A 14,409-nucleotide genomic window follows, 5' to 3' on the forward strand; every position below is an offset into this window, starting at 1 on the left:
CTCTGCCTGTGCAGTGTGAGGTTTAAACCCCTGGTAGGAAGAACTGGGTGACTCTTCCAGGAAAGGATGGATCCAGGAATGGTCTTCTCCTGATCCCTGGGCTAGCCACCACCCGGGTCTGCAGCTTCCCATGGTCCACTTACTTAGCCATCCCACGCTGGGGCTGCGTTGCATTCCGATTTCATCATCCAGGGTACAGGTTGCTAGGCAGGGCACAGAGCTCTCAAGTGGGTAGCGAGCTTTAGCGTTGCAAGCAGAAGGCAGAGCAGCATTTCAAGAGCAGCAGCAGCGAGACGAGAAGGAGACAAGAGAGTTAGGAAGGAGAGAAAGAAGAGCCACCTTCCCCAATGTGGGAACTTCCAGATCGGTTGGCGCTGCAAATCCCAGAACTTCCAATGTTATCTAGAGGGTCTCAGGTTGGGGTGGGTGTGTGGCCGGAGTAAAGCTAAGTAAAGAAAACAGAATCGAGATGTGAACGTTTCCTTGAATCAAGAGGCCATAGAGAACAACATGCCGCCATTCATTTGCCAAGGCCTTTGAAGTGAATAGGTAGCAAATGCACTGCGTACATTTTGGGCGCGTGGCCATTTGTAGCTTCGAGACATTCTTCTTTGTGAATATCTGCATTGGCACATGAGAGGGGGGGAGGGCCAGGAAGGGCAAAAGAGGAGGGGAGGGGGGGATGGAGAGAGGGAAGAGGGAAGGGCAGGGGAGAAGAGGAGGGGAGAGATGGGAGAGGGCAGGGCAGAAGAGGAGGGATGAGGAGAGGAGAGATGGGATGGGAAGAGGAGAGAGGGGAAGGGAGGGGAGAGGATGGGGAGAGGGGAGGGATGGGGAGAGGGGAGAGGGGAGAGCAGAGGAGGGGAGAGGAGAAAGGGAGGGGGAGAGGGAGAGGGAAGGGCAGGGCAGAAGAGGAGGGGAGAGATAGAGAGAGGGCAGGGCAGAAGAGGAGGGATGAGGAGAGGAGAGATGGGATGGAAAGAGGAGAGAGGGGAAGGGAGGGGAGAGGATGGGGAGAGGGGAGGGATGGGGAGAGGGGAGGGATGGGGAGAGGGGAGGGGAGAGCAGAGGAGCAGAGAGGAGAAGGAGAGGGGGAGCGGGCAGGGCAGAAGAGGAGGGATGAGGAGAGGAGAGATGGGATGGAAAGAGGAGAGAGGGGAAGGGAGGGGAGAGGATGAGGAGAGGGGAGGGATGGGGAGAGGGGAGGGATGGGGAGAGGGGAGGGGAGAGCAGAGGAGCGGAGAGGAGAAGGAGAGGGGGAGCGGGCAGGGCAGAAGAGGAGGGATGAGGAGAGGAGAGATGGGATGGAAAGAGGAGAGAGGGGAAGGGAGGGGAGAGGATGGGGAGAGGGGAGGGATGGGGAGAGGGGAGGGATGGGGAGAGGGGAGGGGAGAGCAGAGGAGCGGAGAGGAGAAGGAGAGGGGGAGCGGGCAGGGCAGAAGAGGAGGGATGAGGAGAGGAGAGATGGGATGGAAAGAGGAGAGAGGGGAAGGGAGGGGAGAGGATGGGGAGAGGGGAGGGATGGGGAGAGGGGAGGGATGGGGAGAGGGGAGGGGAGGGGAGAGCAGAGGAGCGGAGAGGAGAAGGAGAGGGGGAGCGGGCAGGGCAGAAGAGGAGGGATGAGGAGAGGAGAGATGGGATGGAAAGAGGAGAGAGGGGAAGGGAGGGGAGAGGATGAGGAGAGGGGAGGGATGGGGAGAGGGGAGGGATGGGGAGAGGGGAGGGGAGAGCAGAGGAGCGGAGAGGAGAAGGAGAGGGGGAGCGGGCAGGGCAGAAGAGGAGGGATGAGGAGAGGAGAGATGGGATGGAAAGAGGAGAGAGGGGAAGGGAGGGGAGAGGATGGGGAGAGGGGAGGGATGGGGAGAGGGGAGGGATGGGGAGAGGGGAGGGGAGAGCAGAGGAGCGGAGAGGAGAAGGAGAGGGGGAGCGGGCAGGGCAGAAGAGGAGGGATGAGGAGAGGAGAGATGGGATGGAAAGAGGAGAGAGGGGAAGGGAGGGGAGAGGATGGGGAGAGGGGAGGGATGGGGAGAGGGGAGGGATGGGGAGAGGGGAGGGGAGAGCAGAGGAGCGGAGAGGAGAAGGAGAGGGGGAGCGGGCAGGGCAGAAGAGGAGGGATGAGGAGAGGAGAGATGGGATGGAAAGAGGAGAGAGGGGAAGGGAGGGGAGAGGATGGGGAGAGGGGAGGGATGGGGAGAGGGGAGAGCACAGGAGGGGAGAGGAGAAGGGGAGGGGGAGCGGCAGGGGAGAAGAGGAGGGGAGAGATAGAGAGAGGGCAGGGCAGAAGAGGAGGGATGAGGAGAGGAGAGATGGGATGGAAAGAGGAGAGAGGGGAAGGGAGGGGAGAGGATGGGGAGAGGGGAGGGATGGGGAGAGGGGAGGGGAGTGCAGAGGAGGGGAGAGGAGAGGAGGAGCGGGCAGAGCAGGGTAGAAGAGGAGGGGAGAGATAGGGCGAGGGCATGGCAGAAGAGGAGAGATGGGATAGAGAGAGGGGAAGGGAGAGGATGGGGAGAGGGAGGGAAGGGGAGATGGGAGGAGAGGAGAGAGAAGAGGAGAGGAGAGGAGAGGAAAGAAGAGAAGAGAAGAGAAGCGAAGAGAAGAAAAGAGACCATACACATTCCAGAAAAAGAATACAAGAAACAAAGCTGGAATTTAGCAACCGTACATAAGATTTTCTTCTTTAACTTCATAACCTATTCTCATATTTTTTTTGTCAGAAATATGGGAATTAAGTCATTGGCATTGAGCAAAGTCCCGTGGCTGTTTGCACGATATTGTGTCATTTACTCCATATATTCACACCTCCTCTCTGAGCCGGAGCATCTTCTCCCAAACTACAAGTGAGTTGAGACCACAAAATCCAGGTTTCCTGCCCCCAGTAATAAAGGAACAATGGTCACCCTTTAAAACCAAAAAGTCTTTTTCCTAGGCCAGGTAAACCTTTTTTTAAAATTTGACCATAGCGTTAATGACAGCAACTGTTAGCAGATAGATAGCTAAGTTCTAGAGAGAAACAAGGAGCTGTATTTTGGTTTCCCTAAAACAATTCAGCAAAATGACTTATTTTGACATTTCGTCGCATTCTAGAAATACAGAATAGCCATAAATAACGATATTCCTATAAGAGGAGGTAAACGCCCCCCAAATTTGATTAAGGGCTGGGCCTATGTACGTATATTCCTAAGAATCCTTAATAAAAAAGGAGAGCCATAAGGAGAGCATCATATTCATTTCCAGCCTGCTGACTTCTAGATATTCGGGATTTCGATTCTGAGCTCCCAGCCTTTGTGGCTAACTAAATTCTGACGGTTAGGATGCTAAACCCTTGAATGGTAGAATGCCATTGATTGCAGGGGTGGGCAGTTAATTTTCACATGAGAAACTGGGACTGTTGAGGAGAGACAAGCCAGTAGGATCTTGAAGGTGCCTAGTGTTGAGGACTCGGAAAGTCCTCGACATACGACCTGGCAGCTAGCAACAGGCCAGGCAGAGCCCTGATCGGCTAGGGCGCGGCATCGCCTGTTGCTAGCTGCTAGAGGCGCCCTGATTGGCTAGGGCGCAGCGTCATCGGTTGCTAGACGCTGAAGCGCGCCCATCGGTTATCCCTGCTTGACAGCCGGTTTAAATAGCTGTCAAACAGGGGATGGTGCTGAATCGCCTGTAAATAGTTGAATGAAAATAAACCTCTTGTTACGGCAGTCCTGGCTCTCGTCTCGTCTTTCCGCCGATCCTCAAAACCTAGGGCAGTGATGGGTAACCATTTTGTCGCCGCGCCCCATTTGGGCCTAGTAGGCCTCATTGCAGCCTCCTGGGACCAAAAATGGGCCACCGGGGGGGGGGCACACTCCCGCTGCCCCGTGCGCATGTGCACACAACCCAAGCTCCATTTCTTAGCCAAGGGAACCAGTGTTGTCGGAAGACACTTCTGCGGTCACGTGGCCAGCGAGTCTATATACACCGAGGCGCACAGAACTTGTCACCTTCCCGCCGAAGTGGTACCTAGTTCTCTACTCGCATTTGCATGCTTTCGAACTGCTAGGCGGACGGGAGCTGAGGCAAGTAATGGGAACTCAACCCACTTTGCAGCGTGTTCAGGTCTCGAACCCGGGCTGTTCAGCTTTCCAGGCTGAAAAGCTCAGAGTCTTTAATCACTGAGCCACCGCACCCTCATCTGATCTATAGTATCGTATTTGTAAGACCAGAACTACAAAACACCTGAGATCTGGATCGTAGTCAAGCACAAGCTTAAATCCAGCCATTTAAGAGGATGGGCTTTTCAAAAAAAAAATGTCCAGGTTTTTAAAAAGTCAAGATGGTGAGGATGATGATTATGTAGAGGAAGAGAAGGAGGAAGATTTCATGTTTAATGAAACCAGGGTCAATGTTATATACTACTTGAGTGCTGTATCTTCTCTCTGGACTAAGTTTTAACTTTCCCTACCTAATATGTTCTAAATCAGGACGAGCAAAAACTGAGCTCAGCGACCTAAAATGTTATCTGGTATAAATTTCCGAGCAAAATCTGTTGGTTTTCTTTTACCTAAAAAATACTGAAACAACTTTCGCACACATTATTTTATAACTCCTCACGGGAAGATACTATAAGCCCAAAATAGAAGTCTGGCTCAAATTTTGCAGGTTGGATTCAAATGCATGCTGAGAAATGTGGAGAAAAAAAAACCACAATTTGTACCTGAACATTTGGAAATGTGTTATTCGTGCGATTCCAGTGCGTTACGTTGGCAATGAATAAAAACGTGTTTCATTTTGTATGATTTAAAATAAACGTGACAATGACTCATTTAGCTTGCTCCTTTTAACCTGTCAATCCTCTCCTTCTGGTTCTTTTTTTTTTCTTTCTTTCTTTCTTTCTGGCATTAGTTTTCAAGTTTCTGCATTATTTAACTATTTGAAATAAAGCAGAAAAAAATGTTTCGAGAACAAAATCCCATTGACCTGCTTCATAGTCAATCCAACGTGATGGCAATTGCAATGTATCTTCCTGATACATTTTTAACAACATCCAGCTTAAATAAGTAATCGTGATAAATAAACGATGCATTCTTTGTTTTAGGATAGGACTGCAGGGTTTCTCATTTCTAACCCTAAGCTTGTTACTATCTCCAGCTATTTTATTTAGAATAGCTGGCTTTTAGGAAACTATGATCCTATTTTTAAGAAATTATTTCATTCGCTCTTAAAAGCATGGTGTTATTTTTTTTCCCCTCCTTCTTCTGCTACAGTCTTATCACTTTTCAATTCTCATCTACTGTATTTTTCAGAGTATAAGACACACTTTTTCCTTCCTAAAAGAGGGTAAAAATATGTGGGTGTGTCTTACATACCAAATATAACCCCACCCACACATCGGCCCCCACCCTTTGGCCTCTATCTCCTAGCAATTTGCCTCCTTGCAGCAAACAGCAAACAGCTTTTTTCAGCTTCAGCTTCAGCACAGCCTGAGGTTTTATTCAACTTGTATGCCGCCCTATTCCCGAGGGACTCAGGGCGGCTAACAAAACCGAAGGGAAGGGGAACAATACAAAAGGAAAGGAAACACAAACAAACAACAATACAAAACCAATTTAAAAGGTCTCAACAAGCACACCCATTCGAGTAGGGGATGAAACTCAGCAGCCCCAGGCCTGCTGGAACAGCCAGGTCTTAACGGCTTTACGGAAAGCCTGAAGGGTAGAGTGAGGGTCCGAATCTCCATGGGGAGATCGTTCCAGAGGGCCGGAGCAGCCACAGAGATTAGCACAAGCAGCTGATTGTCGGTTGGATCGGCCTCCCAACGATCAGCTGTTTCAGGCTGCAAGGATTGTCATTGCCTATTGCTGAATTGAATTGAATTGATTTCATTTATATGCTGCCCTTTTCCCCGAAGGGGACTCAGGGCAGCTCACAATACTCAGGGCGGCTCACAATGCTGCCTCTGTGCGCCCCATTTTTGGCCTCCACATCCCATTTTTGGCCTCTGCGCACCGCGTTTTCAGCCTCCACGTGCCCCATTTTCCACTTATTCCGATCCCTGCTGCCCGGAATGGGTATGGTAATCACTGCAGCCTGAAACAGCTGAGGGCTGTTGGGAGGCCGATCCAACCAACAACCAGCTGCTTGTCCTAAACAGGCTGTGCTGAAACTGAAATGGGCTGTTTGCTATTTGCTGCAAGGAGGCAAATTGCTGGGAGGCAGAGGGAGATTTTTTTTCTTGTTTTCCTCCCCAAAAGCTAGGTGCGTCTTATACTTCAGAGTGCCTTGCTCTGAAAAATACGGTATTTTCCTCTTCACTCATATTCACTAGTTCTGCAGCACTTAAGGTTAGGAAGGAAATCTTTTGAAAAGTGCAATTCAAATTTGTCCCTGACAAAGGAAGCAAATTAGAGGCATGTACCATTTCAGAAAAGGTGACATTTTCTTTTAAGCGACGTAATGCTATTATTGTTCTCACTGCAATTTCCATCTCACAAAGGTGGTAACAGTATTACTTTCTGGGTTAAGTCTGTGAGGCTTTCATCATCTTTCCTATTGAAAAAAAAGCTTTTTAGAGGGGAAAATGGATAGTTGTACTTAATCTCCAAATTGCATCTAATCTGCAGATCCTGGGAAATTGTAAAAGTTCAAGTATTTCTAATACGTTCTCCACTTTATAGGTCAAGCATCTGTTCTGTCATATTTTTTTTCCTGATTTAGATTTTTGAGAACCAGTTTCCCCATAATGATAATCGTGCAGAAAAAGACTTTCAAATCATAGTTTTGTCAAGCACGTGTCCCTGCCTTAAATATGGTATTTTAGAAGAGAGAATGCTTTTTCGCATGAACTCCATTGTATTTCCACTGTGTTCCCCCCCCCCCACCCTTGCTACATTAAAAAGAAATGAGGAACAAAAAGCAGTGAGCACTGAGAATCTCTCCAGAGACAACTTTTAGGCATGGCCATGCAACAATACACCCGCACCAGCACCACTACAACGGAGGGCACCACAGCGCTGCGTTTGTCCTTCTTCTCTGCATTTCAGCACGGGCCCAAGGCTAATGAAAACCAAAGTACATCCGCAGCAATTCCCAGGCTGGAGCAGAGAGGTGTTATGAGCCATGCAACACAGCGCTACAAGCCTTCGGAAATCCAAAACTGATAAATCCATCAGTAGGATCTGCTTAGCCAGGGATCCCTCAACCACCCCCGGTCCGTGGACTGGAACTGGGCCGCAGCATGCCAGCAACTGGGCCGTGGAAACAAGCGAAGCCCCATCTGTGGGAATGCAGGCAGCAGGTGAAGCCACGCCTCCCTCCGGTCCACGGGAAAAACCTCTCTCCATGGGACCGGTGCCCCAAAGGTTGGGCGTTGCTAGGCTAAGCTACTCATGGGTTAGATGTGTCTCCATGAGCCGAGAGAGCAGAGTTAGCTTTTCAGAGTGTCTCTACGGGAAGGCCGCAGCCCACCAACCTCTGCATTACCATTATCAGGGTTGGTTAACATCCTACTTGCACTGGAGACGGTCTTCCCAATGTCGGCCAACGATCGGAGGTTGGATTTTTTGGTCTGGTGCCGGTGTTTCCTGAGCAGTGTGTAGACGACCTTGTCCTTCATGTCTGGCTTTAGCAGGCCGGTCTCGATCTGGTTGTCCACAACCATCTCTGCAAGGCGGAAAAGAGACCATCATCAACCGGAGGAGGAGGAGGAGAGGCGGGCAAAGGTGAAAAGTGAAGAAAATCGGCTGAAATGGCAAAACTGGACACTTTGGTTAAAGAAAAGAACGTAAGTGTTTCCACGTCACTTGTGAACTTCACGCTTGAAGCGGAAAAGAATGAAACTTTGATTCTGGGCTTTGCAGATTAGATTGATAGAGCTTTATAGAAATGGCTTCCTTATACTATTACTAGCCGATTACCCGGCATTGCCTGGGTATTTATTGATAGGGGGGAAATGTCCGGACCAAACGTAATTTCTAATGTTGGGTTTTCCCCCTTGCCAGAGGGAGCCCCATTGCGGAGTACTGTGAAGATGTTACCATGGCAATGCCACTGGGCTGTACAGTAGAAGCCGTTTTACGGCAGAACGGTAGAAGCCATTTTAAGCACAACATGGCTGTATCTTAACATAACACACACCCCGAGGGGTTGCTAGGGGTGTCTTACCCCCACAGTATTTGTTTCCAGAGAGTAAGTTATCTGTGTACCAAGATTGGTTGAAATTGCTTGAGTGTTCCAGAGTTATTGTGGAACATACACACACACAGCTGTTTTTATGATGATGGAGGAGGAAGAGGAGGAGGAGGAGGAGGAGGAGGAGGAGGAGGAGGAGGAGGAGGAAGAAGAAGAAAGAAGAAGAAGAAGAAGAAGAGAAGAAGAAGAAGAAAGTTGTGATTTGATGGTAAAGCTTTATTTTACTGTAACAGAGAAAGTCGGAAGTCAATGTTTCTTTTTCCCCCCCTGCCGCCATCTTTCCTAACTTCTCTTCCTCTCCCCACTCCCAATGTTTTTCTTTTTACCTTTGTATGTTGCATTTTACAATACTTTATAATTAAAAAATGTTAAACCAGAACGAAAAAGTGAAAAGCTGGTTTTATGTTTGTGCCCGGGCTCATAAACTTCCAAGAGGCAAACCAACAGGGAAGGTTTCCTCAGTAGGTTGCATCCCACCCATCCAGCTACCATTACAGGTAGCCCTCAACTGGGGCCATGTGTGCGTGCCCCCCCCAGCTTCGTTTTCACTGGCAGAGGACTCTAGGAGACCATCCAGGAGTGACGTCAAGCTGATGAGTGACGTTGAGATGACCACACCCCTCCCGTCCGACCAAGGTCAAACACAACCCTGATGCGGCCCTCAATGAGATCAAGTTTGACACCCCTGCTCTACACATTCTGGTAGAGGGAAGTCCCCTGAGGATGGGCACCATCCTGAGTCCGAACATTCAGGAGACTAATCTCTGGTCCCATTGATCAACCCAGATTAGATTCTCAAGAATCTTTAAGAAGATGGACAAAGGAGAAAATGGCCCCCCAAAAGGGAAAATTAAATAGTAAAGGTGAGATTAAAGGAGAAAGATTGGGGGGGGGGTTGGAATTAGGGAGAGGTCCTAAAACAAGAGAATTAAAAAGGAAAGAAAGATTGGAAAGAAAAATATAGAAAGAAGGAGAAGGGGAAGGGGAAGGGGAGGGGGTGGAGGTGGAGGTGGAGGTGGAGGTGGGAGGTGGAGGAGGAGGAGGAGGAGAAGGAGAAGGAGAAGGAGAAGAAGAAGAAGAAGAAGAAGAAGAAGAAGAAGAAGAAGAAGAAGAAGAAGAAGAAGAAAGAAAGAAGAAGAAGAAGCAGCAGCTAAGCAAATGGATGCAGAGAAGTAAAGTTCCTGAGAGACTAAGAGAAAATAATTGAAAAGAGGAAAAAAGGAAAAGGATTTACTAGTAGAATAGAATGAAACCTGGTAAAATATAACCAACGGTATACAGCTAATATGATGTGAGGGAAATAGATTAATCCTATTAATTGTGGATAATTAACCAAGTGAAATGTTTACTGTATAAAATTGAATTTGAGGATATATGATATTGAGAGTAAAGAAGAAGAATAGACGGGAATGATTATATTAAACTTGATTAACTCGGAGAGGCAATAAGGATGTTGTTTATATATTAAGGATCAATTAAAGTTAAGCTGGAAAATATGGGGAAAAAATAAGATGACTAAAATGTGAAATGAAAATAGGATGTAAAATGAACTATGCATAACAGAAGATGTAAAAAAAAAAGGGGGGGGAATCCGGACAACACTTTGTTTATAAAAGAAGTTAAAATATCTAATTTTTTAAAAAAACCTTTCTTTCTAAAAAGAAAAATCTTTAAGATCACCAACCATTCTTCTAAGTCAAAGATGCTACGCATGGAACGGATCACCTATCTTAAGACTTACCTACGACTTGAGGGAGCGTTGAGGCCTCAAATCCAGCAGAATCGAGCCTTTCTCTATGCATGTTCTCAGCTCAAACAAACTGTGAAGCGACAACGTGGCCACGTGGGGCTTACTCCACCTCTCCCCTCCTTCCTCCACTTTCTCTTCAAATTTTATCCACCTGGAACGAGAAAAAGAATTCACGAGGCTGAACTTTTATCTAAAGGTGTGTCTCAGCCTGCCGAAAATCAGGTAAAGTAAGACTAAGGTTGATGGGAAAAAAGGAAACCAAAAAGTGGATTGGGAAAGAATTTGGAACACAAATTATAAACTAACACAATCAGCAGCACTTAAAGAAAATATATACAAAATGTTTTGGCATTTATCACCAACAAGATTGGCTAAAATGTACCCAAACATGAAGCCGACCTGCTGGAAGTGTAAAAAAGTACAAGGGACTTATTATCACATATGGTGGACCTGCCCGGAAACACAGAAATATTGGACAAAAATTTGGAAATGGGTGCAAGAAATTACAGGAGAACAGATAAAATACAAAGCCGAAATCTTTCTACTGGGAATAATCAAAGGGAAATATACACAGCAAATTAAGTACATATTAACACATCTGCTAACTACAGCTAGAATAGCATTTGCCCAATGCTGGAAACAAAATAATACCCCCTCGGACGAATTAGTGATAAAAAAAACTTTGGATTGTGCAGAGATGGACAAATTAACACTGAAATTAAAAGATAAAGAAGAGTCGGAATATTATGAAATTTGGAACAATTGGTACAAATGGCTGCAAAACAGGAAATAAATATCTGCATATCTTAAGGACTATTCAAACGAGAGATATAAACGAGACTGGAAAAAATGGATTGACTATATTCAAAATAAATATGGGTCTAGGAAATTTCAGATAGCTTATGATTAAGATCAGAAATGATACAAATTGTTTATAGTTAGCCTAGCAGGAGGAGCTAAGCTCAATTTAAAGACGTTATTAATTTTCTACTTTCTCTTTAAGTATATTTTAAACTGTTCTTGTTAAAGATTTATACCTTGTATTGGTTCTGGGAAGTCAGGGGGGGGAAACGACGGGGGGGGGGGTTGGGGGGTTGGGGGGAGGGTAGGAGGGAGGGGAGTATACTAGGTTGGAGGAGGGTGTTGGATTTTAAGGTAATATGATTGTATATGTATACTGCTATTTTTTCTTTTTTATGTCTATTGAAATGGAATTATAAATACCATCAACACAAAAGGGAGTTTGCTCAGAAACTGAAATACACCAAGTGAATTAGAGGAAGAGTGGGAAGCAGAGGAGAGAAGAAAGTTAGGAAGAGAGGGATAGGAGAGAGGGTGAGGAGGGTAGATGAGATGTATAAGGAGGAGTGGTAAGGGAGAGAGGAGAAGGAGAAAGGAAGGGGAAGTAGAGTAGAAACGGATGATGGAGGGAAGAAAGGAGGTAGAGAGGGGGAGGAGAGAGAGGGGGAAGAAAGTGTCGGATAAGGTATAAATATGGTGTATGGAGAACAGAAGAGCCAATAACTGGTTTGTTTTTTGGGGGTAGTTGATGGCAAGATGAATTGATGTAATTACTTAATAATACAACATGATATTGACTATGTAATAGTATATATGTGACTATATGCTATGAAAATGGAAAATAAAATAAAAAATTATGGAGAAGGAAGGACTCCCTGGAGAAGAAGCCTCATGCTGGGAAAGATGGAGGGCAGAAGAAGAAGGGGAATGACAGAGAATGAGGTGGCTATAGAGTCACCGAAGCAGTCGGCGTGAGCTTCAATGGACTCCAAAGGATGGTAGAGGACAGGTAGGCCTGGAAGAACCTGTCCATGGGGTTGCGATGGGTCGGACATGACTTCGCAACCAACAACAACAACAACAAAAAAGTGATTGGGTTGCGCAACTCCTTTCTCCAAAATCAACACAACTTCATCAATCAAGCTGTGGTAACAGGAGCCAAAACAAAGGAAGTTCTCTTTAACTGTCCTTGCTCTTCAAATGGTTTAATTGTCAAGTGACAAAAGCTTAACAACTTTCATTGCTTTGTTGTTGGACACAACTTAGAAGCTAGAATGTCATCTAGCTGCCAGCGCACCAGGGAAAGCTGCGCCAACATTCTCCGAAAGAACAAACCACAAATGCCAGCACGGCAGCTAAAGGACTGATCGTTTTGCCTGCTAGAATAGAACAAGATAGATGGCATCTGTACAGCAGTTGGAGAAATAGCTGAACTAAAAGACTGCATTCCCTAACCATTGGCAAATTTAACCATGGTTTGCTGAATATGTCAAAACTGGTGGGATTCTACAAATTAGCAGTTATATACCGTTTCATAGGGCTTTCAGCCCTCTCTAAGCGGTTTACAGAGTCAGCATATCGCCCCCACAGTCTGGGTCCTCATTTCACCCACCTCGGAAGGATGGAAGGCTGAGTCAACCTTGAGCCAGTGAGATTAGAACCGCCGAACTGCAGATAAACAGTCAGCTGAAGTGGCCTGCAGTACTGCACTCTAACCACTGCGCCACCTCGGCTCAAATTGTGTTGCATAATCTTCTAGTCCAGGGTTCCCCAACCTTTCAGACCTCAGGGACCACTAAATCCATCATTTTAAACCCCGCAGACCACTAATACGATCTGCCTAATGACTGGGTGGGCAGGCGTGGCTAAGTGGTCACGTGACTGGGTGGGTGTGGCCAACTCGATGTCACTCGCGCACGGAGCGCTGTTTCCTTCGTTCCTATTTTTTCTACTTGCACTTTTTACGTGCTTTCGAACTGCTAGGTTGGGGTAAGCTGGGACAAGTAACGGGAGCTCACTCCGTTACGCAGCGCTAGGGATTCGAACCGCCGAACTGCCGACCTTTCTGATCAACAAGCTCAGCGTCTTAGCCACCGAGCCACCGCGTCCCTATATATTAGAAATATTAGAAACCTCAAAAATGCACACAGGGGGAAGAGCCAAGGTGGCGCAGTGGTTAGAGTGCTGTACTGCAGCCACTTCAGCTGACTGTTATCTGCAGTTCGGCGGTTCAAATCTCACTGGCTCAAGGTTGACTCAGCCTTCCATCCTTCCGAGGTGGGTAAAATGAGGACCCGGATTGTTGTTGGGGGCAATATGCTGACTCTGTAAACCGCTTAGAGAGGGCTGAAAGCCCTATGAAGCGGTATATAAGTCTAACTGCTATTGCTATTGCTAGTTATCTGCCATAACTGAAATTCAATTTAAAAAAAAACATGTTTTAAGGCAGAAAGTTGAGTTAGGAGAGCTTTAAAAAAAACAAGAGAAGAACTGAAAGGCTAATATTTAAAAGCATTGATGTCACGGATCCTGCACAATACTGAGTCAGCACTTCGATCAGCCCTGGGTTACCAGTAATTTTCCCCAAAGTGAAAAATAAAAAGAGTTCAGGCTTGGCAGAAAGATAAGTTATTATAACATCATAGTTAAAAGTCTCCTCTAAGCAAAGCCAGGTTCGTGGAATCACTAACCTGATTACATTAATGGCATCTTCATTAACTATTGCTTAACGGGGTCCATTATTCCTGAACAATTTATCTCTAGGTATCTCTACAATTATTTTGAACTAAGCAACCCAACGCTCGTTTTCGTAGTTGTCTGAATTAAACAGCCATCCTCAAAGCGCTTCGTTTGAATTAGATCCAGATTGAAGGTTTGGAAATCTACGCATTAAGTATATAGCGGGTGGTCCTCGACCTTACAACCGTTCATATAGCAACTATTCAAAGTTATGTCACTATAAAAAAACGACTTATGACCGCTTTTCACACTTATGACCATTGAAGCCTCCCCATGGCCACTAAATCAAAATTCGGACAGTGGGCGACTGACTCATATTTACAATGGCTGTAGTGTCCCATGATTGTGTGTGTGTGTGTGTGTGTGTATGTGTGTGTACCTTTTGCGAAATTCTGACCAGCAAAGTCAATGGGAAAACCAGACCCACTTAGCAACCATGTTACTGACTTAACCATTGCAATGATTCACTTAGCAACTGCGGCAAAAAATAAGTTTGTAAAATGGGGCAAAATTCATTTAAATGTTTCACTTGGCCCATCCAGTTCAATTCAAATAGTCCTCGAATTAAGACCAAAATTAAGGTCAGCATTTCTGTTGCAAAGCAAGAGAATTGTTGAGTGAGGCATGTCCGGTTTTGTAATCGTTTGGATCACGGCTGTTAAGCGAATCATTGCGGGCGGCTGTTAAGTGAAACACATGGTTGTTAAGCAAATCTGGCTTTCCCATTGACTTTGCTTGTCAGAAGCTGGCTGAGACAGTCCAAAATATCCATCCCATAATCATTGGATGCTGCAACTATCATATATATAGATAGATAGATAGATAGATAGATAGATAGATAGATAGATAGATAGATAGATAGAGATAGAGATAGAGATAGATATAGATATAGATATAGATATAGATATAATATATAGATAGAGATAGAGATAGATAGATAGATAGATAGATAGATA

The 14,409-nt window shown here is 46.1% G+C and overlaps 1 protein-coding gene across 1 annotated transcript in view; it reads right to left on the reverse strand.

Annotated features, from left to right (window-relative positions):
- SLC4A4 (solute carrier family 4 member 4) overlaps window positions 1-14,409 on the reverse strand; it is a gene marked incomplete in the record, with an annotated part of 161,559 nt that overhangs the window by 66,012 nt on the left and 81,138 nt on the right. The window contains 3 exon segments of the mRNA XM_087723961.1: window positions 7,456-7,635; window positions 9,905-9,934; window positions 9,937-10,064. Of these exon segments, the coding sequence (XP_087580087.1) occupies window positions 7,456-7,635; window positions 9,905-9,934; window positions 9,937-10,064 (338 nt within the window).

This window comes from Thamnophis sirtalis, unplaced genomic scaffold (genome assembly GCF_051295495.1).
Source record: "Thamnophis sirtalis isolate CommonGarterSnake01/CBP01778 unplaced genomic scaffold, rThaSir2_p1.2 scaffold_10, whole genome shotgun sequence".
Classification (NCBI taxonomy): domain Eukaryota; kingdom Metazoa; phylum Chordata; class Lepidosauria; order Squamata; family Natricidae; genus Thamnophis; species Thamnophis sirtalis.